This window comes from Vipera ursinii (genome assembly GCF_947247035.1).
Source record: "Vipera ursinii genome assembly, chromosome: 1".
Classification (NCBI taxonomy): Eukaryota; Metazoa; Chordata; class Lepidosauria; order Squamata; family Viperidae; genus Vipera; species Vipera ursinii.
The window spans coordinates 118,722,930-118,747,474 of NC_139512.1; the positions used below are offsets into that span (position 1 = coordinate 118,722,930).

The window sequence follows — 24,545 nt, forward strand, 5'->3', positions numbered from 1 at the left end:
AATACTTGGGTAGATAATACTGGAAGGAAGTTGATGAAGATGAAGTTGAAAGATGAGGAGAGGAGGAAGGGGAAGAAGGAGAAGAGGAAGGAGAAGAAGAGGAGGAGGAGGAAGGGGAAGAAGAGGAAGTAGCAGCAGCAGCAGTAGTAGTAATTACAATAAAGGAAACGTAAAGAGATTATTGGCCCAAAATATCTCTTCCCCCCTTCTTTCTGCCAATGGAGTATTTTGGGTAGTATTAATATTAACTTCATAAAAATATCCCTAGACCTGTTACGAAAGCAGATGACATTTTTAGAGATAAACCTAAATGACAGCAGTTTTTAGCTTAGAACAGAAGCAGATACGTAAAGTCTGAGAATACTACTATCAAATATGTGATGAGCTTGGAAAATTTAAACAGAATAAATTGTCTCTCCAGTGTCTCACAGTGCTGTCTTTATAATTGTACTTAAATATGTTCGCTTTTTTCATTTTACTCATCTAGCATCTTATCTTAACAGAATCAAATGTGCCTGATGGTGGCTGATACGTTGGAATTTGTTCCTGTAAATAAAGATCTGAGACTTATTGGTGGAAGTGGACACAGATTACAGCTGGCATATTCTGAGTCACTGGGGCTTTATATTGGTGTATACTTGCATGCACCCAGGCAAGGACAGGTAATAAGAAATTTTGCATTTGGAGAATACAAAATGTATTTTCTTGAAACTAAAAATACTGTCTCCACGATCATTTATAATTTCTGATTATTTGGCAAAGGCAGTTTACAACTGTATACTTTGTTTTGGAAGCTGAGATAAAAAGCAAAGCTTAAAATGCTGATCATTTCAAATGTTTCTTGTTTTAAACATGAAGAATTATGTGACATTGATGCAGGTTAAATATATAAAGATATATACACATGAGGTATGTTTAGAGCAGTGATTCTCAACCTTGGCAGCTTGAAGGTTTGTGGAGTTGTAACTCCCAGAATTCTCCAGCCAGCATGCCGCCTGAGGAATTCTGGGAGTTGAAATCTACACATCTTCAAGCTGCTAAGGTTGAGAAGCATTGTCTTAAATATTGTTATGCATTGAGTAGCATAAGTTTCTTATCTCTAAGTAAAATATTGTGCAACTAACTTTAGATACAGAATTGTATTGTCTGAAGTTTCCCATTTGTGGTTCATTCCTCAACTACTTCAAGTTCAATATGCCCATAGGTAAAAGGTAAAGGTTCCCCCGCACATGCGTGCTAGTCGTTTCCAACTCTAGGGGCCGGTGCTCATCTCCGTATCAAAGCCGAAGAGCCAGCGCTTGTCCAAGGACGTCTCCGTGGTCATGTGGCCGGCATGACTAGACGCCAAAGGCGCACGGAACGCTGTTACCTTCCCACTGGAGTGGTCCCTATTTTTCTACTTGCACTTTTACGTGCTTTCGAACTGCTAGGTTGGCAGAAGCTGGGACATGTAACAGGCGCTCACTCTGTTATGCGGCACTCGGGATTCGACCCGCCAAACTGCCGACCTTCTGATCGACAAGCTTAGCGTCCTAACCCACTGAGCCATACAGCCAGCCAAATGCCCCCTTCTGCCTACGGGAAGAAGTTGCATAATTGCTGAGAATTGTTCTTCATTTTGTAGTGACTAGAATATCTGATATACGTGGCATGTAGTTACCTTCATTTTCTAGAATAAAAAATAAAGTGTAAGGATATGGTAAGAATTCATTTCATTTTTATTTGTACTAATTGCAGACTTTTTTCCCCCCTGCAGTTCTGTGTCTTCCAGTTGGTCAGCACAGAGGGTCATCGCTATAGTCTTGATCACATATCATCGTTGTTCACATCTCAGGTTGGAACTGGTAACAATCAGGTCAATGGAGATCAAATGGGTTTCAGATAAAAATAAATACGCAGGTCCTGGATCCTGGGTAATCCTCTTCAAGCTGGAAAGGCTTAATACAGCTATCTTACCTTCCCTCTTACTTGAGCATGGATAATGCAATGAAAAATTATATGTACAATCCTTCTAATTCAATCAGTAGATTCTACATTGTTAACATAATAACCTGTTCTTATAATTTATTTGTTGTTTTAATCCATTTATGTTTTTATTTAGGAGACACTTATTGATTTTGCTTTAACCACTTCTGAGATCTGGGCACTTTGGCATGATGATGAAAATCAAACGACCGTGAAATACATCAATTTTGAGCAGTAGGTTTTATTCCCCTCAGTTGTTACATTTGCTTAATATGTTTCTTTAAAAGAAAATGTAGTGTTGAATATTTTATTGAATATGTTTCAAAATAAATACATTTGTATGACATTGAGCCAAAGGTTATTCTCCTCTGCATTTAGAAGCTTTAGAATAGGATTAGATTACATAGCCGTATGCTCTCTATTACCCGAGCTTATAGTGGTCTGGTTAACTAGGCAGGAGAGAGCATTTCCAAATAAGGCTTTAGGCTGAAGATACCCACCATTTGAATTTCTCACAACGTTTCTAAGACGTAAGGGAGGCCCAGTGGCACTGATAATTGATTACAGGTAGTCCTTGACTTACAACCATTTGTTTAGTGATCATTCAGAGTTACAACAGCACTGAAAAATGACTCGTGACCATTTTTCACACTTAATGACCGTTGCAGCATCTCCATGGTCACATAATCAAAATTCGGAAACTTGGCAACTGGCATGTATTTATGACGGTTGCATTATCCAGGGTCATGTGATCACCTTTTGCGACCTTCTGGCAAGCAAAGTCAATGGGGAAGCCAGATTCACTTAACAACTGTGTTACTAACTTAAAACTGCACTTAACTGGCAAGAAAAGTCATAAATTGGGGCAAATCTTATTTATCAACTGTCTTAGTAACAGAAATTTTGGGCTCAATTGTGGTTCGTGAGTCGAGGACTGCCTGTATGTTTCTAATTAGTGTTTTGCTTTGCAGCTAATCTGCCTCTTGGATTATTTCCTATTAAATAGTTCATAAAACAGCAAGAAACCTAATGGGCACCAAGGGAATTGTTGGCTAATGCATCAGTGCCAGAGTGGGAACGTGGGGGCTTGCCTAAGAGTGTGTACCATTGGAGTAATAGAAAAACCTGACAGTGTATACACACACACACAAGAAAAGAGAGGTTGTCATGACAGCACGGCAAAATGTGTGTGCTTATTTTCTAGAAACTGTAATAGCATTGAATTGGAAAAGGGACAATGTGGTAAAGTATGATGATTACCTGGAACATAGTCTTTTTATGCATGTGTGTATGTGTGTTTTTATATGACTGAAATAATCTAGTCTTGTTTTAGCAATGTTGCTGGTCAGTGGAACCAAGTTTCTGTTCAGCCCCTGCCAGCTGAAGAAGTGAATATACGAGATGACCAGGATCCCAGGGTAAATAAACCCTATGAATTAAGTATGGACACTGTAGTGCTGTATTTATCTTACTTGTACTATAAATGTATGTGTAATATAATAGAAATCCTCCAATTTGAACAATGAATTTGAATGCCAAAGGTTGTGCTGGAAACAAGATCAACAGATCTGGTTATTTAAGGCAGTGCGGATTAGTGCTGAGTGTGATGGAGGTGTGTGATGGATTGGGGAAGGTGTGTGGCAGCGCACAAGTAGCTGGTGTGAGCACCAAAGGGGTGGGGGGAGAGTGCAGGGTGGGGAACATTCCAGCAACTTATAACCTTCCCTGCTGGCTTCCCCATACATTTTCTGGGGAAGCCAGCAGAGAAAGTTGCAAATGGTGATCATGTGATTGTGAGCCACTGCAGTGAGTCCAAAGTGCAAACCAGATGCCAAGCACCCCAGTTGTGATCATGTGATTGCAGGGATACTTCGTTAACCAGAACTTAAGGATGGTCATAACCAGTTCAGCACTGTTGTAACTTTGAAAAGTTGCTGAACAAAATGGTTGTAGATCAAGAACCATGTGTATTTTGAAAGATGGGGCATTTGTTACTCCCAAATATGTTAAATATGAAAATATTAACAGTGATTTACATCATTTGAAAAAGGGCATAATCACACAAAGTTAATGTAATTTAATGTAAATTTAAATGCCTTATCTGTCTACTTTGGATTCAGTAGATTTGCCTATTATTTCAGAGGACTCTCTAGAAAGATGTAGCCGTTGCACCCAAATTTTGCCAAATGAGGAAAATTTGCTTCAATGTCTGTTAAAATGAGATATACTATATCTGATATGGCTGTTGACATTCCAATTCTCGACAGATTTGAGAGCCTGTGAAGCATCATGCCATTCACAATTTTAGTGCAAAAAAATAGCATCACACCTTAGTTTTTTAAAAATCATACAAATCTGAATTGATACCAATTCGAGTGATTCTTTACAGGAAACGTTTACAGAGGCTATCTTCCTGCCCGGTCAGTTCACAAATGCAGCTTTGCTTAAAGCTTTACAGGTGAGTAACAGTCATTATTTGTTGGGGAATTTGTGCTAAATAAGCAAAAGTAAAAAGCCAGTTTACATCTTTTTTTTTACACAAAATGGCAATGTTGGATTGCAACTAAAGAGCATAATAATTTTCTTCAATTCATAATTCTTAGTGATCTTCTATTAGTGTCATCTGAAAATAGCATTCTCTTGGATAGCAGTTGATCAGACTGAATTTGAAGCATAAACTATAGTATTAAATTACAGGATCCTATCATTGGGCAACAAATCACAATATGTAGTACTTAGTAAGTAGAAACATTTTTAAACTGGGCTTCCATTGTGCAGTGAAGTGTAAAACATCCTGTTTCATAATTTTAGCAAATTAAAATATTAGCTAATATTTGATTAGTGGGCATGGTTAAATCTTTTTTCCAAGTAAATAATTTTTCCTATACAAGTTAACATATTCTCTCCAACTAACATTTAGCAGACATAAGTGGTAGGAATTTACTTCTGTATTCTTCAGTGTCTGAAGAAATATGTTTTTAAATGCTTAGTTCTCTGAAAAAAGTTGATACATGTGAGAAGGCACTTGAATTAAAATAGAAGGTTATTGATCAGGTGAGTTAATTATATACTTGTAAAACAGGATATTATAGATAATTTAGGGAAAGTATTGCAGTAGAAACTATGCACCATTGCACTCATTTCTCATGCTAGTAAAGTTATGCTTAAAATCCTACAAGCTAGACTCCAGCAGTATGTGGATCGAGAACTACCAGAAGTACAGGCAGGATTTCGAAGAGGCAGAGGAACTAGAGATCAAATCGCTAACATAGGCTGGATCATGGAGAAAGCTAGAGAGTTCCAGAAAAACATCTACTTCTGCTTCATTGACTATGCTAAAGCCTTTGATTGTGTGGATCATAACAAACTGTGGCAAGTCCTTAAAGAGATGGGTGTACCAGACCATCTTATTTGTCTCTTGAGAAACCTATATGCGGGCCAAGAAGCAACAGTGAGAACTGGACACGGAACCACTGATTGGTTCAAAATTGGGAAAGGAGTCCGGCAAGGCTGTATACTGTCGCCTTGCCTATTTAACTTATATGCAGAGCACATCATGAGAAAGGCAGGGCTAGATGAATCAAAAGTTGGAATTAAGATTGCTGGAAGAAATATCAGAAACCTAAGATATGCAGATGATACCACTCTAATGGCAGAAAGTGAAGAAGAACTAAAGAGCCTCTTGTGAGTGAAGAAGGAGAGTGCAAAAGTTGGGTTGAAACTAAACATTAAGAAAACCAAGATCATGGCATCCGGTCCTCTCAATTCCTGGCAAATAGATGGGGAAGAAATGGAGGTAGTGGCAGATTTTATTTTCCTGGGCTCCAAGATCACTGCAGATGGGGACTGTAGCCAAGAAATTAAAAGACGCTTGCTCCTTGGGAGGAAAGCCATGGCAAATCTAGACAGCACACTAAAAAGCAGAGACATCACCCTGTCAACAAAAGTGCGTATAGTCAAGGCTGTGGTCTTCCCAGTTGCAATGTATGGCAGTGAAAGCTGGACCATAAGAAAGGCTGAGCGCCAGAGAATTGAAGCCTTTGAACTCTGGTGCTGGAGAAGACTCCTGCGAGTTCCTTGGACTGCAAGGCGATCAAACCGGTCAGTCCTAGAGGGGATCAACCCTGACTGCTCTTTAGAAGGCCAGATCCTGAAGCTAAAACTCAAATACTTTGGCCACCTAATGAGAAGGAAGGACTCACTGGAGAAGAGGCTAATGCTGGGAAAGGTTGAGGGCAAGAGAAGAAGGGGATGACAGAGAATGAGGTGGCTAGATGGAGTCACTGAAGCAGTAGGCGTGAGCTTAAATGGACTCCAGAAGTTGGTAGAGGACAGGAAGGCCTGGAGGAACATTGTCCATAGGGTCGCGATGGGTCAGACACGACTTCGCAGCTAACAACAACATTGCAGTAGAATAGGGTTTGTTTGAAGAAAAGAAACTATTTGATGATCTAACGTTTTATTCTCAGACAGGAAATCAAAATAAAGTCAGTACAGAGTTTTAGTATTAATAAAAATACCATATGATAACTGCGTCTAAATAGAGTGAGTTCTGTAATTTAATAAATGGCATGTTAATAATATGCAATTTTGGAGTGACAAAGGAAATAATATGTTGATAATAACAAAAGTGCACAAGAGCAGGAAACTACATTATTAAGTTTCACACAAAGAAACAGATGAAATCAAATGAGGCCGGTGTGTGGTGTAGTTGGTTCACATGGTGTGGTAGGATGGAGGGTTTGTTGTCACTGTGTGTTGATGGGAGAGAGCACGGGGGGAGGCTCAGCTAATCTCAATGTACACATGTTGTACTTTGACAATAAAGGTTTATTATTTATTAAATGTCGACAAAACTGCTTGATTGGATGTGAAGTCCTCATTGCTCCCTGAGTTTGACTGGAAGTGAAATCAATTTCATACCACAAGTACTTTACAGTCCAAGACGAAACACTAGTAATAAATCTGATCAAAAGCCACAAATGGTCTTGAAGGAAATGCCTCTAATTAAAGGTTAAGGCAACAGTATAAGAATGGTTTGGTGACACTGGAAGACTAACATTATTGTTGTATCAGATTTTGGAAGAAAATTGGAATCAAGAAAATGATCTCATGAGATAGCATTTTAATTAAATAAGATGGATGTTAACTTGATAAGGAAGTCTGATGTGATCAAAACTTGGTTCATTGCTCTTCTAAGCCTTTTTTAAACAAATAGTTTGCCCTTTTTTGTGTGAAAGGAACATGTATGAAATTGTGACACTTAAGATTTAAGAAGTGTAACTCACTCTCTGTATATATTTTTGTAGATTTTTTCTCAAGCTGAGAGATACAAAGACCTGTCATGGGATGAACTGAAAAAAGAAATTACTATCGCTCTAGAAGATGAGGTGAGATTAGATTTATTTCTGTTTTAAAGAATCATTCCAGTTATTTTTTTAACTCTTGGCTGCTTGTAGAGTGGGATGGAGGGGTAGTTGCTGTTCAGCCACATTTCTCCTCTAACCATTTTATGACTGAAATGCCCATATTGTGTTATGCCATACATGATCCTAAGCCTATCTTTTTAACCATATGAACATTTTATGACAGTCTTGTCTACATATAATGCTAAAACTGAGTGGGTTATTTCGTACATAACGCTAAGCAAGAATTAAACCAGATTATGGCTTAGTGTTATGTTTGAATCAGCCAATTATTTTGAAGCCTCATCTTTTTCTGTAGTTCTTGCTTAGTATAAGAAATAATAAAAATAATTTTATTTTTTGGTTAAGAGTAATTAGAACACTGTATTGAAGTTTGACCCGCTTTGTGAAATGTTAGTTGCAGCTATTAGTAGAAATGACAATAGCCTAGGCCATAGGTCTGCAACCTGCGGCTCCGGAGCCGCATGCGGCTCTTTCAGCCGTCTCCTGCGGCTCCCAGTCCTCTGCCATGTGCAGTCCAAAAAAAAGAAAAAAGTGGGACTAAAAAAGTTCAACCAATCAATTCAAATATGCAGGGTAGGTGCATATCTCACCTTGGCTCCACTCTTCAGTCAAACCCTGTTCTGCGCATGTGCGCATGTACGCGCATGTGAACACATTTTTTGCGGCTCCCAGTTTTTCCTTTTGTGAGGGAAGCGGTTCCGAGTGGCTCTTTCACTGTTTCAGGTTGCTGACCCCTGGCCTAGGTTCACTGGTTTCTTAACATAAAGAAGTCTTCCTAATGAGGATGATTTTAAAATTAATTGGTTAATGGTATTAAGGTGCCAAGTGTCATTTGATAAACGATAGGTAGCAAATTGTTTTGTTTCTTCCCCCCTTCTCCCAGTTCCAGGGCAACGTGACAGAATATGAATTCTCACATGAAGAGTTCAGACAATTACAAATAGAATTCTGGTCAAAATTCTATGCCTACTGCCTTCAGTATCAGGAAGAACTTTCACGACCGCTCGCACTTCTCTTGAATCAATATACTAATATGGTGTGTTTACTAAAAAAGGTAAGAAGCCGGCTATTTCAAGATCAAGCATTATTAAAAGAACATAATGATCCCGAACTTTATTGTGTGATATTGAAACAACGTCTTTTAAGTCTGGCGTTCTACAAAATGCTTTCAGACCTATGTTTATTTAGTAAACATTCAAGGTGACCTAAGAAAAGAATTCCCTGATCGTACGTTTTACTTTTTTTTTTCTTTACAGTCAACACAGTTGCTTTGCCTTTTTTTTTAAAAAAAATTATTTTGTATTGAGCTTCGCCACTCCCCAAATAAATGGGACAATCCATAGTTTTAAAAAGTTCCAAGAAATCATGGAAACCATTACAAAGATTATTTGATTGTTTTCCTCATAGTTCAGTTGTTTACCCTTATCTGCTATTTTCTAATATTTTCAAAACATATTTTAAGACGGAGAATATGAACAGCCATCCTGATGGCAGGTATTCGCTTTGCAGTTTGCACAGATGCATTTTATATTTGCAGCTATATTTTACTTACCTGTATGATTTGAAATAAGAACAAACCGTTGTTTTCTGCTGTTTGAAACTAAGCTGGGGGTTTGTTTGTTTCCCACAGGGTTACTTTTCTTTTCTTGTGCCATGCTCCTTAATGGATCATCTTTATCTCTTGCCTGACGAACAGCTGATTAATGAAGTTGAAAGTGCTGGCTTAGATGGTAATAGAGATGGAGCTTACTATTTGCCTTACGTTATTTCAGTACCAACCAATTCTTAAATTTTGGCAGGGTTGCGCTAATGGTTTCAGCATCCCTCTTTATTTACTATTGTGATTTTCAAAATTATAATCTGAGTTTAGCTTTGCAGAAGAAGAAAAAAATCCCACCCAGCTCTCTTCACTCCTCATTCCCCAGGTTTATTCCATAAGAAGATTTTCCATTTTCCATGTTCCTTTTTTATACTGTGCATTACTTTTGTTCTAACAAAAGGAAGGCTGAATGAGATGTACTTTAGAGCTTAGAAGCAATTGTTTTAAAATAATAACTGGATAATATCTCTTCAAAATCTTTCTTCCAATACTAGTCTAAATAAAAAAAATTTTTTTTTACAAGATTAGCAAAGCTGATCCCTGTGGTTTGAACGCAATAGAACAGTTATTTCTCTTGCCTTCCTACAGATAGTCCTTGTCTTACAACCACAATTCAGGGTCCAGAATTTTGGTTGGAAGTCATTGTGGTTTTTAAGCAGATATCCATGTGACCACTCTACTCAATGAGCACAACCCTGCCTCTCCCAGTTGTGGCCATTAAGGGGGCAAAGGGAAAGAGCTACCTGTTGAAAGAGAACATGCATGAAGGAAACTCTCGTGGGCCGGGGAAACATAGCTCAGATCTTCAGGGTCCAAGTTCCCTTTCTCCAGTCCACTGCAGGAATCATCTTTCCTCAGCCCACAGGAGAAGGGAGTTCCTTCAGCAAGTGGCAGCAGCTTGCAGTCTTCCCTGCTGGCTTCCCCATTGACTTTCCCCAAACAACGAGATGGGCGGTATATAAATGTAACGAATAAGGTTGCAAATGGTGATCACACGAATGCTTGGCAATCGGTTAGGTCGTAAGTGTGAACAAATGCGCAAGATACAATCATGACTGGGGATGGTGTGGCAATCATAACCGAGGATGGAGTTATAAGTAACTTTTCCTGAGCCTGTTGTAACTTTAAATGATCATTAAGTGACTGGTTGTAAGTCAAAAGACTAACTGTAATTACATCAGATCACTGCCAACTTGGAATGCAGATTGTCAAATTTGGTAAAATCTTTTTGCCTGAAATATACTGCTCAAAAAAATAAAGGGAACACAAGATAAGACATCCTACTATTAAATACAGTACATTGTGTTGTTTAAGTGTTCCCTTTATATTTTTGAGCAGTATATATACATTGGTATGCTTTCCTCACTGGTCAAGCTTTTATATTAACAATCTTACAGGATGTACAGCAGTTTTTACGGTACCAATATTATAGGATGTATAAGAACACTTATCGTAGAGCAACCATAAACAGGTAGTTCTCGACTTACAACAGTTTGTTTAGTGACTGAAGTTACAGTGGCACTGAAAAAAGTGACTTATGACCATTTTTCACACTGAAGACCATTGCAGCATTCCCCATGGTCACCTGAACAAAATTCGGATGCTTGTCAACTGTCCTGTATTTATGATGGTTGTGGTGTTCGGGGGTCATGTGATCACCTTTTGTGACCTTCTGACAAGCAAAATCAATGGAGAAGCCAGATTTATTTAACAACCACGTTCCTAACTTAAAAACTGCCATGATTCACTTAACAAATGTAACAAGAAAGGTCGTAAAATGGGGCAAAATTCACATAACAAATTCTCACCAACAGAAATTTTGGTCTCGGTTGTGGTCGTAAGTCAAGGACTACCTGTAATCTTTATTATAAAGGGCGGGGTTTTTGTTTTTCCCCAAAAATGCTTGCCTTCAGATTTATTATTTGCTTGGTTTTGTTCTTGAGTTTTCCTCTGTAAAGCAAAGTTGTTTTTTTTATCTTATGAACGTCTTTCATATTTGTCCCCTTTTAGGAATGTTCTTTATATTTTCTAAGAGAATGTGGACACTACTTATACTCTACTTCTCTTGTTTGTCCAGACAAAGAACCAAAAGGGGGGATGTTGTTGGAGTATCTTTCATTGTCTTCCAACATTTATTTAATGTTTATTTTATTTATTTATTTGATGTTTATTTAATGTTCTGTTTGTTTCTGGGGATACTGTCATGATCAGCTGTTTTTGGCTATCGTCTAATTTAAACCAGATAAATAAAACTTTTACTATCAGACCTAGATTTTTCTCTTCATTTTCAAGAGATTAATTTATACTGTGCCTAAGGATTTAGAAGCCGTTACCTCAAATCTCCTTGAAAATGGATAATTGCAAGACTGAGTTGACATATGCAAAATGTACTGTCTCTAACATCATTCACCATAGGATCTTGAGAAACATATTTCATCTTATTTGGGCTTTTATTTGACATACCAAATGAAGGGGACCTTAGTATTTTATGCCAGTTTAGAACGCATTACAAAAAGCTGCTTTATTTTTCGTAAATTGTGAACATAATCATCTCGTTGCAGAATCTGATTTTTCTCACGATCTTCTGAGTCTTCTCCAGTGCCTTCGATTAATTGGAGAATCGGTTTCTGTGGAAATGGCACTCACAATGGAAATGGCTTGCTTCCGTCTCCAGTCTCCAGAGAGAGCTGCTGAACAGATCCTTAAAGACTTGATTGCTAACGACACGTAAGCCTGGATTTTGAGCTACATGTGCATATAAAGTTTGATTTGCTCATTTCCTTTGCAGCATTGAATTGATTAGATGTATTTACATATCTCTCTTGAGGGTATTTATTTTGACCATGACCACGAGTGGCTTAATAATTATGTCATGCTTGGACAGTTGTAATATATTCTAAAGATTCAGAAATATTTTGCACTTTTGTTATGTTGCTTGTCTTGAAAGGGAATAGTATAATGAACATGTATGTAAACTTTTTATCATGTTTAAGGATAGGAATGGGAGCAAGAAACCCTGAGAACAAACTGTTCCATTCCACCATTAAATCTTGCTGAAATCCCCCCAATGACTTGAAATTGCATAGAGAAATTTCAGCCATTTTGCTGCTGAATTTTAGTGCCATGAGTGAGGGCCTTGGAAGCTGTAGTTGGTATTTTGTGGGGCGATGGGTAGTACATCTTCCCAGCATCTTCACCAGGCAGTTTTAACTTGCATTTTTCCCCCAACAAGAGTTGTTCTTCCTTTTATTACAGAATGAATGATTATGAATGATGAATGAATGATTACAGACATTCCTGTCACTAATCTGTTGCACCTTTGGTTCACTTTCAGTTACTGGTTTCTAGCTGTGGAGGGAGACTGGAAAGAAGGAATGATAATTCAGAATATACAGCTAATAAAATGAAATCTTATTGAGCCTTTTCCCTTCAGGAAGCAAAGGCAGCTGATGCCCCTAATTAAAAAAAGCAATCTTCCAGTGTTAAGGTTCCACTTTTTTAGGCCTTAATCAGTTCTTGATGAAGAACTGAAAGATTTTGAGCTTTGCTCTTAAAGTTTGGAAGTTTGCATTAGGCTCACTTGTTTGATCAGACAATTGAATCAATAGCTTTCTAGGAGAATTTATTTATTTATTTATTTATTTATTTTAATTCCATTTATATCCCGCCCTTCTCCGAAGACTCAGGGCGGCTTACAAGCTTAGCAGTAGCCTTCATTCTATGTATATGCCTGCTTATTAGGGCTTTCACACACACCCCAAGCGGCATTATTACAAAGTCAGCTTATTGCCCCCAACAATCTGGGTCCTCATTTTACCTACCTCGGAAGGATGGAAGGCTGAGTCAACCTTGAGCCTGGTGGGATGCGAACCTGCACTAATTGCAGGCAGCTGGTGTTACTTAAGGAGGCATTAGCCCACTGCTCCACCAAGGCATGGCGTTTTGTTTTGTTTTGTTTTGTGTTAAAGCCTTGTATTAAATCTCTAGAATCTCTCAAGCAAGAAAATTGCCACATAAATTCACAGTTGAATTATAGGCATAGTGACTACATTTTCTTGAAAAAATAAAAGGACAGAGTTGAGGGCATATTTGAAAGAGATTCATAAGGATAAAAATCATTTTAGGTTTATAACTGCTTTACAAAGCAAAACCAAGAAAATAAATAAATCTAAAGGGTACATTTCTGTAACAAGGGCTGTCCTTTATAATAAAGGCCATATGCTCCCTGTAACTACATGTCCTGTGTGAAATTATTAATCTGCACTTAACGAACAGTATATGTCTTGATAACTAGTTTCAGAATAATCTGTTAAGGAAGTATCAACATACGAGATATCAAGTTAAGAGTCATTGCGAGATAGTAATATGCCACAAAATTACTTCACTTTCATAATCTATAATCTCTTAATAATCTCTTAATTCAGCCTACTTAAATTTTACTTATTTTTGCAGAGAAAATATGATGGAAGATATTCACAGCAAACTACAAGAAATCAAAAGTCCAGTTAATGTTATTGGGATGCTTATCCGGGAAATGGACTATGAAACAGATGTTGAGATGGATAGAGGATTCAGTCCTGGTGAGAGGAGAACAGCATTAGCCTCTCCTTCCCACCCTCAACATTCTGATTGAATAGACGCAACTGAAGTTAATACATGTTTTTTGCCTCTTTCTACAGTTCAGCCCATAAACGTGCGCATGCATCTGTCACAACTTTATGGTAGTAGCACAACAGTAAATATGGTATGCCGGTGTGTGTACAAGATGTCCATGACACGCTTTTTAATTTGCCGGGACCTGTTGATTTTACAGCAGCTCTTACTACGGCTTGGAGATGCTGTGAGTATATCAAACACTAATATCCTTCGGAATCCTAAAACATCCTATTTATGGAAAACATTAGGGGCACATTTTATGATAGAGGGCAAGAAATAGATCAGTAATGGAAAAATTACCATTTTTTCTGGATAAATATTGTCATTTGGCACACGAGCATAACATGCAGAAAGTTGTTAATAAATTGCTGTGTGGTGTCTCTGGCACTGAACTTGAATTATTTTCACATTTATGTGTGATCATTGTTTCTTTCTCAATATTACCAAATTAGGTAAAAGGTAAAAGTTCCCCCGCACATGCGTGCTAGTCGTTTCCAGCTCTAGGGGCCGGTGCTCATCTCCGTTTCAAAGCCAAAGAGCCAGCGCTTGTCCGAGGACGTCTCCGTGGTTATGTGGCTGGCATGACTAGACGCCAAAGGCGCACGGAACGCTGTTACCTTCCCACCGTAGTGGTCCCTATTTTTCTACTTGCATTTTTACGTGCTTTCGAACTGCTAGGTTGGCAGAAGCTGGGACGAATAAAAGGCGCTCACTCTGTTACGCGGCACTCGGGATTCGACCCGCCAAACTGCCGACCTGATCGACAAGCTCAGCGTCCTAACCCACTGAGCCACCACGCCCCTTTTTTGTTACCAAATTAACTACAGTTTAATGTTTATTGACATGTTTCAGATACTTTTGGGAGGAGATCAGCTATTCCACACTCAACAGAACTTACTGCATCGTACATCTATTTTGTTACTATCTTATTATGTGATAAGGTGGGCAAGTCAGCGTTTGGCATCAGATGTTCCTGTTGATGAACTGTAAGTATTTTATGCTTAGTGTATAAATATATAGGTATATAATGAAGTATATAAAAGTGTCTATAAATCATACTTATTTTCCTTTGTATATAAAATAGGCATTTTTTATTTTTTTGATTGGAAACAATTTGTCCAAAGTCTGCTTATGACTATCAGAGTTTTCTTTTATTCTTTGCTGTTGTTTTCTTCTTAATATCCTTACTATATCATCTGTCCGTATCTACCTACCTACCTACCTATCTTTTTCATTTTCTTAGGGATTATCTTAGTCAAACCAACAGTTTAGAATTACATTTCCATGGAATTTTGTGAGGAAATGGAGATGATTGTCTGTTATTTAAAACAGTGTACAGATGAGTTATGTTATCCTGAATGTCATTTTCATGTATTTCACTATATAAAATTTCCAAATTGATCGGTCTATCCATATTTGAAACTGTAAGACTTCATAAAGTCTTCATCATGTCATTTTTCAATGATGGATTGTTATTTTAAAAATAGGAATTTGATCATATCCAAGAAATTTGATCATATCCAAGAAAATATTTAATATTCTTGTAGAAAGTATTAAGTTTCTATTTTTAATTATGATAGATCTTTGTCTTCCTATCAACCTATTTTTTTAAAGTTTTTATTTTAAGACTTTCTTCATCCTAGTTACAGTTAAAATATAGAGTTAGAATTATATAACTAAGTATGTTAAATGAAGATAATTGATTTTTTTGTAGGGAATCAAACCTACAGCATCTTTCGGTATTAAAGCTAACAGATTCCACAACAATAACACCATTGAAGCTGGGTAAGAAATGCTCTATATCTGTCTGTCTGTCTGTCTATCTATCTATCTATCTATCTATCTATCTATCTATCTATCTATCTATCTATCTAATTTCGTAATCACCCAGAGGCTCTGGGTGGTGTACAATATAATCAATAAAATTAACGTATTTTTTGGACCATGACGCACTTTCCCCCCCCCAAAAAAGCTGGGGGGAAAACGAGGGTGCGTCTTATGGTCCGAAGGTGATCTGTATGGCCAGCCCCAACCTCTGCAAGTGGAAAGCAAGGGAGATTGCCAGGAGCACGAATTGGCACGTGCTGAGAAATGCTGATCTCGCGCTCCTGCAATCTCCCTCGCTCAGTTTCAGCTTCCCTTGCTACAAGAGAAAGCAGGCTGAAACCAGGAACGTGAATTGGCTGATCTCACACTGCTGCAATCTCCCTTGCTCCGTTTCAGCCTGCTTTCTCTTGTAGCAAGGGAAACTGAATCCGAGCGAGGGAGATTGCAGGAGTGCGAGATCGGCCCATTCGCGTTTCTCCCTCGCTCCGTTTCAGCTTGCTTTCTGCAAGAGAAAGCCGGGCCGCAGGGCCACCTCCGCGGGTACTGCTCTAATGCGGAGAGGGAAGGACAAAGAGGGAGGGAAGGAAGAAAGGAAGGAAAGAAGGAAGGGACAATGGGAGAGGGAGGGAGAGAGAGAAAGAGGGAGAGAGAGAAGGAGAAAAATAGGAAGAGAAGGAGAAAGAAAGGGAGAGAAAGAGGGAGAGAGAGACAAGGAGAAAGGGAGGGAAATGGAGAGAGAGAAAGAGGGAGAAATAGGGAAAGAGAAAAAGAGAGAAAGGGAGAGAGAGAAGGAGAAAGGGAGGGAAATAGAGGGAGAGAGAAAGGGAGAAAGAGGGAAAGAGAAAAAGAGGGAGAGAGAAAGAGGGAGAGAAAGAAAGAGGGAGGGGGAGAGAAAGAGAAGGAGAGAGAGAAATTAAATTAGTAACATGATTGTTAAGTGAATCTGGTTTCCCCACTAACTTTGCTTGTCAGAAGGTTGCAAAAGGCAATCACATGACCCTGGAACAATGTGACCATCATAAATATGAATCGATTGCCAAGCATCCGAATGTAAATCACATGACCCTGGGGATGCTGCAACGGTCATAAGTGTGAAAAATGGTCATAAGTCACTTTTTCCAATGCCGTCGTAACTTTGAACAGTTACTAATTGAATCATAACTCAAGGACTACCTGTACTTTATCTTTTTTTGGGGGGGGGGTGTCAAGTTTTTGACACCTTGCTGGGCAACTGGTGGTACTCGGCCATTGCCTTGTCCTAAAAGTGGTACAATGGATGAAAAGGTTGAAAAGCCCTGTTTTAGTATACCGATACTATTTGGTTCAGAATATTTTTTTCTTGTTTTCCTGCTCTAAAAACTAGGTGCGTCTTATGGTCAGGTGCGTCTTGTGGTCCGAAAAATACGGTAACATTAAAATCAGAATTAATTTAAGATTAAAAGGTTTTAAAATTGTGAAAGTAACATACATTTCAAAACGCTTTTGCCTTTGTTTTAGTATTTGTTTTAATTTTGTGTTTAATTTCAAATATTAATATTAAAGATTTTTCCAGTTGATCAATAATGTTATTAGATTGCTTAATCAGATACATTAAGAAATCACAAAATATTGCTCAGCTGTTAAAACTGATGAGATCCTTTAAACATTATTAAACAATGTTTATTCTTACTATGAACTTCTTGCCCCACATCCCATATGCCCCGAACATCTTGCGTTTCGATGGCATCATCCACTTTCTGGTGTTTTTGCACTCACCTGCCTTCCACTTCCCTGATATTTCTGTGCTCATGCTAACCAATGCACCCACTTGCATACCTGTGCACACGCTACAGCACCTCCTGTCCCCTGGCCTCCCCCAACTTGTGCATAGCCTACGCTGGACTTCCCAAGGCTTTCCCTGGCTTCTCCCACCCCACTTATGAAAACCCCCACAATCTTTGCCTGGGATTTACACAACTTCCTGCTTATTGATCCACATCTCTTAAGGTGATGATGACAATTGGGATTGTTGGGATTGTCATTGTTGCAGTCTTGTGATGTCACGCTTAGCAACAGCAAGTTCCAATTGCTGTCATAACCCAAGGACTGAAAATAAAAAATCTTTCCCACATACCTTTATCAGAAATAGAATATAGAATGGAAAACTAATTTAAATTGAAAGACTGTTTGGTGACTAATAATACGTTCTGAAAGTTATTGCTCTGTAATTGATTTTTACAATATATTAAAATATTTTTTTCTAGTGTCAAGCCCTCAAACAATTGTGGAGCTCTTCTTTCAGGAGGGAGCCCGGAAACACATAATATCTCAGCTCTTCCAGTCTAATGCAGCCTTGGATGAAACGTGTTTGAGTTGGCCTCAAATGTTTTCTGCCATTTCCAGTTATCTACTGCAATTTCTGTATCCTTTCAACATATCCCTGACCTGAATAATGGATAATGGCTAGGCTTTAAAAAAAAAATTAAACTTGTGTAATAGCCGTGAACTTTCCATTTTTCTGCACACATGTGCATATAAACAAACTGACCTATTTCAAGTTGTATTGCAAAGCATCTTTTGTAGAGATAGTAATGAGTTCAGCTAGGAACCAGCCAGAAATAGTTTAACTGGAATCAGCTGTCAGTTCTTTTTCCCCAGAAGACAATGAGATATAGTTGATCAAGATTGGCTACTTGTTGACTTCCTAGTTTTTGTTGCGCGTTTTCCTCCTTCCTTTTTGCATTTTAAATAGTACTGTTTCATTATTCATTAGCATTTTTATTCATTTTTTTGAATGATTCACTTTGTAAACTATACTGGAAATACAGTTTCTTGCTCTGAATTTACATGGAGGGCCACTGCCTTGTCATAAGTCGAAGAAACCTATATTCCTTATGCTGTCTTCAGGTGGCCAAGTAATCCTAGCTTCCTCTTCCCAGAATGTTTGATGGGGGCTTGTCAGTATGCTCAATTACAGGTGAGATCTCTACGTGGAATACCTTTGGAGTATTCTTTAAACAAAACATAAGCAAGGTAACTGATGTAATTGGTTATTAGTAAAATGCTGAGATAGATATAATCACTGAAAACTTCCTGCTCTTTCTTTCAGCTGATACTAGTTGTATTTTGCTTGCTGAAACTTGAATTTCAGAATGTATGACCCAATTTAGTTAGTTGGTAGCACTGGGTAGCACATATTTTTAACTGTATTTTAGTGAGAGATTATTATTTAAATCCAATGCAAAGTAAGATTAACCTTTTGTCTAATTGCTTTATTTGTATATCAGGAATATATTCGTTTGCTGGAACCTTGGTGTCATGTTAATGTGGGATCATGTCGTTTTATGATGGCACATTGCTATCTTGTTACAGGAGAAGAACACAAGGTAAATTTATGTTTGAAAATGTTTCATTTTCTTTGGAAAATACTAAGTGATAGGTAATGTATTAAGGGTTGGTTTGTAATTAATCATCACATTCAAGAAAAGTGTAATTTTTGAAAGTTTTGATGAATGTAGAGTGATCTAATTTTTTAAAAATATCATCCAAAAAAAGAAAAGAATCAACTGCATAACTATCAACCTCCTCGTGTCATCTACATCAGGGGTGTCAAACTTGCAACGTTATGTGACGTGTTGCAACGTATTGTGACTTTTTTTCCATTTCCGGCAATAGGGTGGGCGTGGTTTCGGCATGACGCATCTGGCCTGCAGGTCGGCAGTTTGACACCCCTGATCTACATGTCGTGATAATTCTATATCACTATCCTAAAGAGAAGATTTTTTTTTTAAAAAAATATGGAACTGTATTGGAATACAGAGGGTTAAAACACTACGTATGTATATGGTTTTGTGGATTGTGTTCTGCTCTAAGAAATACCTTTTGGTACAAACATATATGAGATTGACAATTTTTATAGCTAATTTTGTAATAGTTTTTATGACTTTTTATGACTTCTGTTTTTTCCTCCAGGCACTGGACTGTTTCTGTCAAGCTGCCTCAGAAGTTGGAAAAGAAGAGTTTTTAGATAGACTGATTAGATCTGAAGAGGTAGAAATGGCTTCTACTCCACAGCTACAATATTACGATAAGGTATTTTTGTTACTGAGCAAAAGTAACATGATCTCATTGTCCTTGCAATTGCTGCATATCTTTAGAGTATAAACAAAGAGTGAAAATAAAACGTTAGTGGCCAAATAACCCTCTCCCTAGGTTTTGCGTCTCTTGGACACCGTGGGTCTTCCTGAACTGATCATTCAGCTGGCTACTTTGGCAATCACTGAAGCAGCAGATGATTGGAGAAGTCAGGTAGGAGGCTAAAATGCCTATTTGCCTCATACAGGATTTGTTTGTACCATCTAACTATTTTTTTAATTGGTTCTGGGTTATCATATCTACTATATTTATATTGCAGGCTACCCTGAGGACTTGCATTTTCAAACATCATTTAGATTTAGGACATAATAGTCAAGCATATGAAGCTTTGACTCATAATCCAGATCCAAGCAGGTAATGATATATATCTTCCAGTCACATCTATGAATTATGTCTGCATAATTTTATAAGTTTGTGACAATAGCTGCTTATTAAACCATAATGTTAAGGATAGGGCCTGTGGGAGAGCGCTGTTGAATTTTCATTTTCTTTAGTTCTTGTTACCAAAACAGTTGGTTCTGTTTTGCAGAAAAAGTGAACGTTTGGTCATTAATGGAGGAACAAATTGGTGTTCAAAATTAGCCCATAGTTTTTGCACTTCAGCATTAATCATGATTCATGAACCACTGCACAAATTCCTCTTATTGCCCTGTTTTTAAGGGAAACCGAATTATTTATTTAGTGGGTTGTTTAGATAGAAACATGTGACTGTTTTATCCACCAATTATGGATTCTGTTATTCTGTGCTTTGATTGATGTATTAAATCTCTTTTTGTGAAAGAACTAGCTGTGTGTAAATGAAATTGCTTAAGTAGAAGGTATTTATAATCAGAATTGTATTTTGCGTGTATGTGTGTATAATACGGGCTTCTTCATCTGTGCCTATATTAGACCTCTTGCTTACAGAGATGATGGTTGTAAGATAAATTTGTGTATGAACCTTTTGCTTCATCTCAGTGTTTGAGAAAAAAACAACTTTTCTTTTCCAGGCAACTGGATTGTTTACGACAACTAGTAGTAGTTCTTTGTGAACGCTCCCAATTGCAGGATCTTGTGGAGTTTCCATATGTGAATCTTCATAATGAGGTATATCATCTATTCTCCTTAGTAGCAAAATAAAGTTACACAAAATATTGGGCTATGTTTGATAAATATTATTTGTTTTACAGGTTGTTGGAATAATTGAATATCGTGCTCGGGCAGTGGATCTGATGACACATAATTACTATGAATTGCTATATGCTTTCCATATTTATCGTCATAATTATCGGAAAGGTATGAGGGATATATAGAAATGTTGCCTCATTCATTTTTTAAAAAAAACTTTTTGGGTTTTTTTACTGTAGTTTTAAAAAATATACAAAAGTGAGCAAAAACAGGTTTTAAAAGGTAATAAACTATCCAAAGGATAATCCTATTGTTAAGTTATATTACCAAAAAAAACCACAATAGAACAAACAATAAAATTATTAAAATTATCATGTTAAATTTGTATCAGTCACATGCATTTCTGATTTGGTCAACAATTCATGGGAGAATCTAAGACTCAGCAATGGCTTATTTATTTCTCCTTTTCCTGCCCCCACATAGGGGAGAGAGGAGAAATAAATAGGCCATTGCTGAGTTTCAGAAGTTTCATCCAAGCATAAACATTGCAAAACAGTCTTAAGATTCTCCCATGAATTGTTGACCAAATCGGAGATGCACGTGAAGTTCTTTTCCGTTCTATACATGTTCCCTGAGTTTTTATTCATTTTCAACTGGGAAGTGTATGGACGTCTGCAGCACCCAGGGAAGGGAGAATATATCATAGTCCAAAATCCAAAAACATGAGAAGCACCCAACTGTTTACCACTAACAGAGAACTTCTCTGTTTAATGGTGCTGTTTGCCAGCAATAACAAACTGGGTTGGTATTAAAAGATTAAATTTTAAGGCACCAGGCTAGAAACCAGGAGACCCTGAGTTCTAGTCCTGCTTTAGCCATGAAAGCCAGCTGGGTGGATGACCTTGGGCCAGTCGCTTTCTCTCAGCCCAACTTGCCTCACAGGGTTGTTGTTGCTGAGACAATCCTTCCTGAGGAAGGAATATTAGATGTCGCATTGTTCAACAAAATAACAGGTGAAATGTAAATTAAATCAATTTCTTTTTCCCCTCTTTTCTTTCACATTTATATCAGTTCTTCTCTTATATTTAACCTGGAAAAGCACAATTTGTGTTTGCTCTCTTAGAATTAGAAACTCCTTTTTCAGGTGGTTAGCTCTTGCAGGTACAAATGTCTCCTGTTTTAATTTCTGTTCTCTTGAGATGTGTAGGATTTGATCTGGGATAGAGACACTTTTTGTCTTACAGTTTTCAAGCTAGTTCCATATATGTTGTTGCCCTATTTTTTTCTGATCTGAAAATGATAGGATATCAGGAATGGGAGAGCTCTTGTTCTGATGGACGGATCTGTTTCCTTCCTCAGCTGGAACAGTAATGTTTGAATATGGAATGCGCCTTGGCAGGGAAGTTCGCACTCTTCCCGGATTACAGAAACAAGCAAACTGTTACCTTGCAGCTATTAACTGTTTACGGCTGATTCGCCCTGAGTATGCATGGATAGTGCAACCAGCTTCTGGTGCTGTGGTAAGAAACTCTTTCAGGATTTAATTTCATTAATTTCTCTCTCTGAATCGGTCTTTGTTGCTGTGTATAAGCATATTTTAAGGTTTCAGCAATCTTGGTCGCTACTGTTGGGCCTCTATGCAGTGTTATTTCGCAATATATCTTAGTGATGGAAGTGTAATACACAGTCCGCAAATACCTTTTCATTGGAAATGGTCCAAGAGGTGACTGATACTGGAATAGTCAAGATAATATTCCTTCAGACTAGCCAAATGTTTATCACAAGATTGTCAAGGATTCTACACATCCTCTCCATGATCGCTTTTCATTGTTACTTTCTGGGAGGAGGCTTCATGGTATCCGAAGCAGAACAACTAGATTTGTAATAGCTTTGTACCATATAGTATCAACATTGTAAACTCAAAATAGTTTTTTCTGCTATGTATTCAAGATGGACTATGATTAACGTCTGTGTCTGTGTGTTTTGGTGCCATTTTTGCATAATTTGGCATTTTTGGATATTTCTGCTATTATTACTCTATTATCCTTGGGATGGTGATATTTTTTGATGGATGGCATTTTTCTTTCGAGAGCAGCACTTTGGAATTTCATTTTAATATGTGCCATTATGTAATAGTACAAGATTATTTTAATGGTTAAGGCAGGAGAGAAAAATAATTTTGCCTCTGAATCTGACACATTTCATGCATGGGATTCATTGTGACCAAAGCTAAAACACTTTAGTGTCAATAACTACAGGTAATCCTTGACTTACGGCCATTTGTCCAGCAACCGTTCAAAATTATGACACTGCTGAACGAATTGTGGTTACAACTGATCTTGGAGTTATGGCCATCTCAGCATCCTTGTGGTCACATACGTGATTGTCATCTGGGTCTGGGAAAACCGTTCACTCTTACAACCAATTGTCAAGCATCCTGGGATCATGTGATCACAATTTGCAATATTCCCGGCTGTCTTCCCCAGAAAATCCTTGGGGAAGCCAGCATTATGGGGCAGGTTTTAGCATAAGTATCTCCTGTTGTGCATCATCTCCGGCCCATCTATGCTCATACTGCATCAGCCACTTGCATACCCCTGCACACCCACTCAAAGCAGCACTGCACCCTCACATACCCTCCCTAACCCACATGGCACTTCTGCATCCCTGATCTATGCAGTGTCTTTGCACCCTCCCCAACCTGTGTACCATTGCACTTCTGGCACACCCCAACATGCCCTCTGTAACCCTTCCTACCTGTAGGATACCTCTCAAGAACCAGTGTGCATCCTCCCAAGCCTTTCGGCCTCGCACTGGCCACTTGTGCCCTCCCATGCCCTCCACAACCTGCACGGCACCTTTTACCACCCACCCTCAATCTCTCCCCGAGCTGGTAGCAGCCACTTACTTACAGGTCTGGACTTGCAACTTCCTGCCAGCTTTCTCTTTGACTGTGGTGTGGGAAGCTGGCAGGAAATTGCCTCACTAATGACAGTGACACTGTCTCACTTAATGATAGCAACTGGGGCTGCAGGTATAGCCGATGCCAAGCAATGCAGTCAGGCTTTGCATCTACATCACTTAGTGACAGAAATTTCAGTCTCAATTATAGTCATGTCAAGGAGTACCTGTACAATTATGTTACAAGGAAATGGCAAATTTCTGGGGCCAGAATAAATTAAACAAAATAAGCAAACTTGCATGTCTTGTACCCATTTTATTCTTCTTTCGTGATCCAAGTTTTCAAATAATTTGGTGATTTTAATTTAGGGGAATCAAAGAAGAATGTGGAATTAGGGATAAATTAGACAGCAGGCGACGGTGAATAATATAATTTGAGGGAACCATGGTATGAAAACTTTGGAGTGTGTGTGTGTATGCACACACACACACACACACACACACACACACACACACACAAAATACTTGAAGCTCTTGGGTAGTTGCTGATGTATTTTCAAGGTTTTAGCCAGTCAGTTGAATGGCATGAAAACTATTGACTTTGTAGCTAGAAGCAACATGGGTGCAATGGATAAAAAGGCTTCGTTTGCTGAGTATAAGGTAATGCAGTGAAGCTTATGATATGATTGAAGAAATAAACTATTTTCATTATGCATACTATGGATGCTATAAAGACTGAAGGCTTACCTTTAGAATGCTTATTCTGTTGTGATTCTAGTATGAACGTCCAGGAGCATCCCCCAAAAGAAACCATGATGGAGAGTGTGCTGCTGCTCCAAGTAAGTGATATATTTTACTATGAGTAATTACAAATTGGTTTTTCTAAACTAGGTAGAGTTATATAAACTTGGCATGTGGGTCTGAGT

The 24,545-nt window shown here is 38.1% G+C and overlaps 1 protein-coding gene across 2 annotated transcripts in view; it reads left to right on the forward strand.

The window, feature by feature from the left end:
* The window catches only part of NUP160 (nucleoporin 160), a 43,350-nt gene that overhangs the window by 10,344 nt on the left and 8,461 nt on the right, over positions 1-24,545 (forward strand). The window contains exons 7-29 of one of the 2 annotated variants that reach the window (XM_083348642.1): positions 504-662; positions 1,757-1,834; positions 2,102-2,199; positions 3,299-3,383; positions 4,355-4,423; positions 7,275-7,355; positions 8,278-8,448; positions 9,025-9,124; positions 11,556-11,721; positions 13,447-13,574; positions 13,674-13,834; positions 14,503-14,636; positions 15,365-15,435; positions 17,721-17,877; positions 18,364-18,433; positions 18,744-18,842; positions 19,429-19,548; positions 19,669-19,764; positions 19,871-19,965; positions 20,601-20,697; positions 20,781-20,886; positions 22,078-22,238; positions 24,398-24,458. In XM_083348642.1, coding sequence (XP_083204768.1) covers positions 504-662; positions 1,757-1,834; positions 2,102-2,199; positions 3,299-3,383; positions 4,355-4,423; positions 7,275-7,355; positions 8,278-8,448; positions 9,025-9,124; positions 11,556-11,721; positions 13,447-13,574; positions 13,674-13,834; positions 14,503-14,636; positions 15,365-15,435; positions 17,721-17,877; positions 18,364-18,433; positions 18,744-18,842; positions 19,429-19,548; positions 19,669-19,764; positions 19,871-19,965; positions 20,601-20,697; positions 20,781-20,886; positions 22,078-22,238; positions 24,398-24,458 — 2,563 coding nt within the window. Of the gene's footprint in view, positions 1-503; positions 663-1,756; positions 1,856-2,101; positions 2,200-3,298; positions 3,384-4,354; positions 4,424-7,274; positions 7,356-8,277; positions 8,449-9,024; positions 9,125-11,555; positions 11,722-13,446; positions 13,575-13,673; positions 13,835-14,502; positions 14,637-15,364; positions 15,436-17,720; positions 17,878-18,363; positions 18,434-18,743; positions 18,843-19,428; positions 19,549-19,668; positions 19,765-19,870; positions 19,966-20,600; positions 20,698-20,780; positions 20,887-22,077; positions 22,239-24,397; positions 24,459-24,545 lie in introns of both variants that reach the window. The other variant, XM_083348641.1, reaches the window with a different exon arrangement.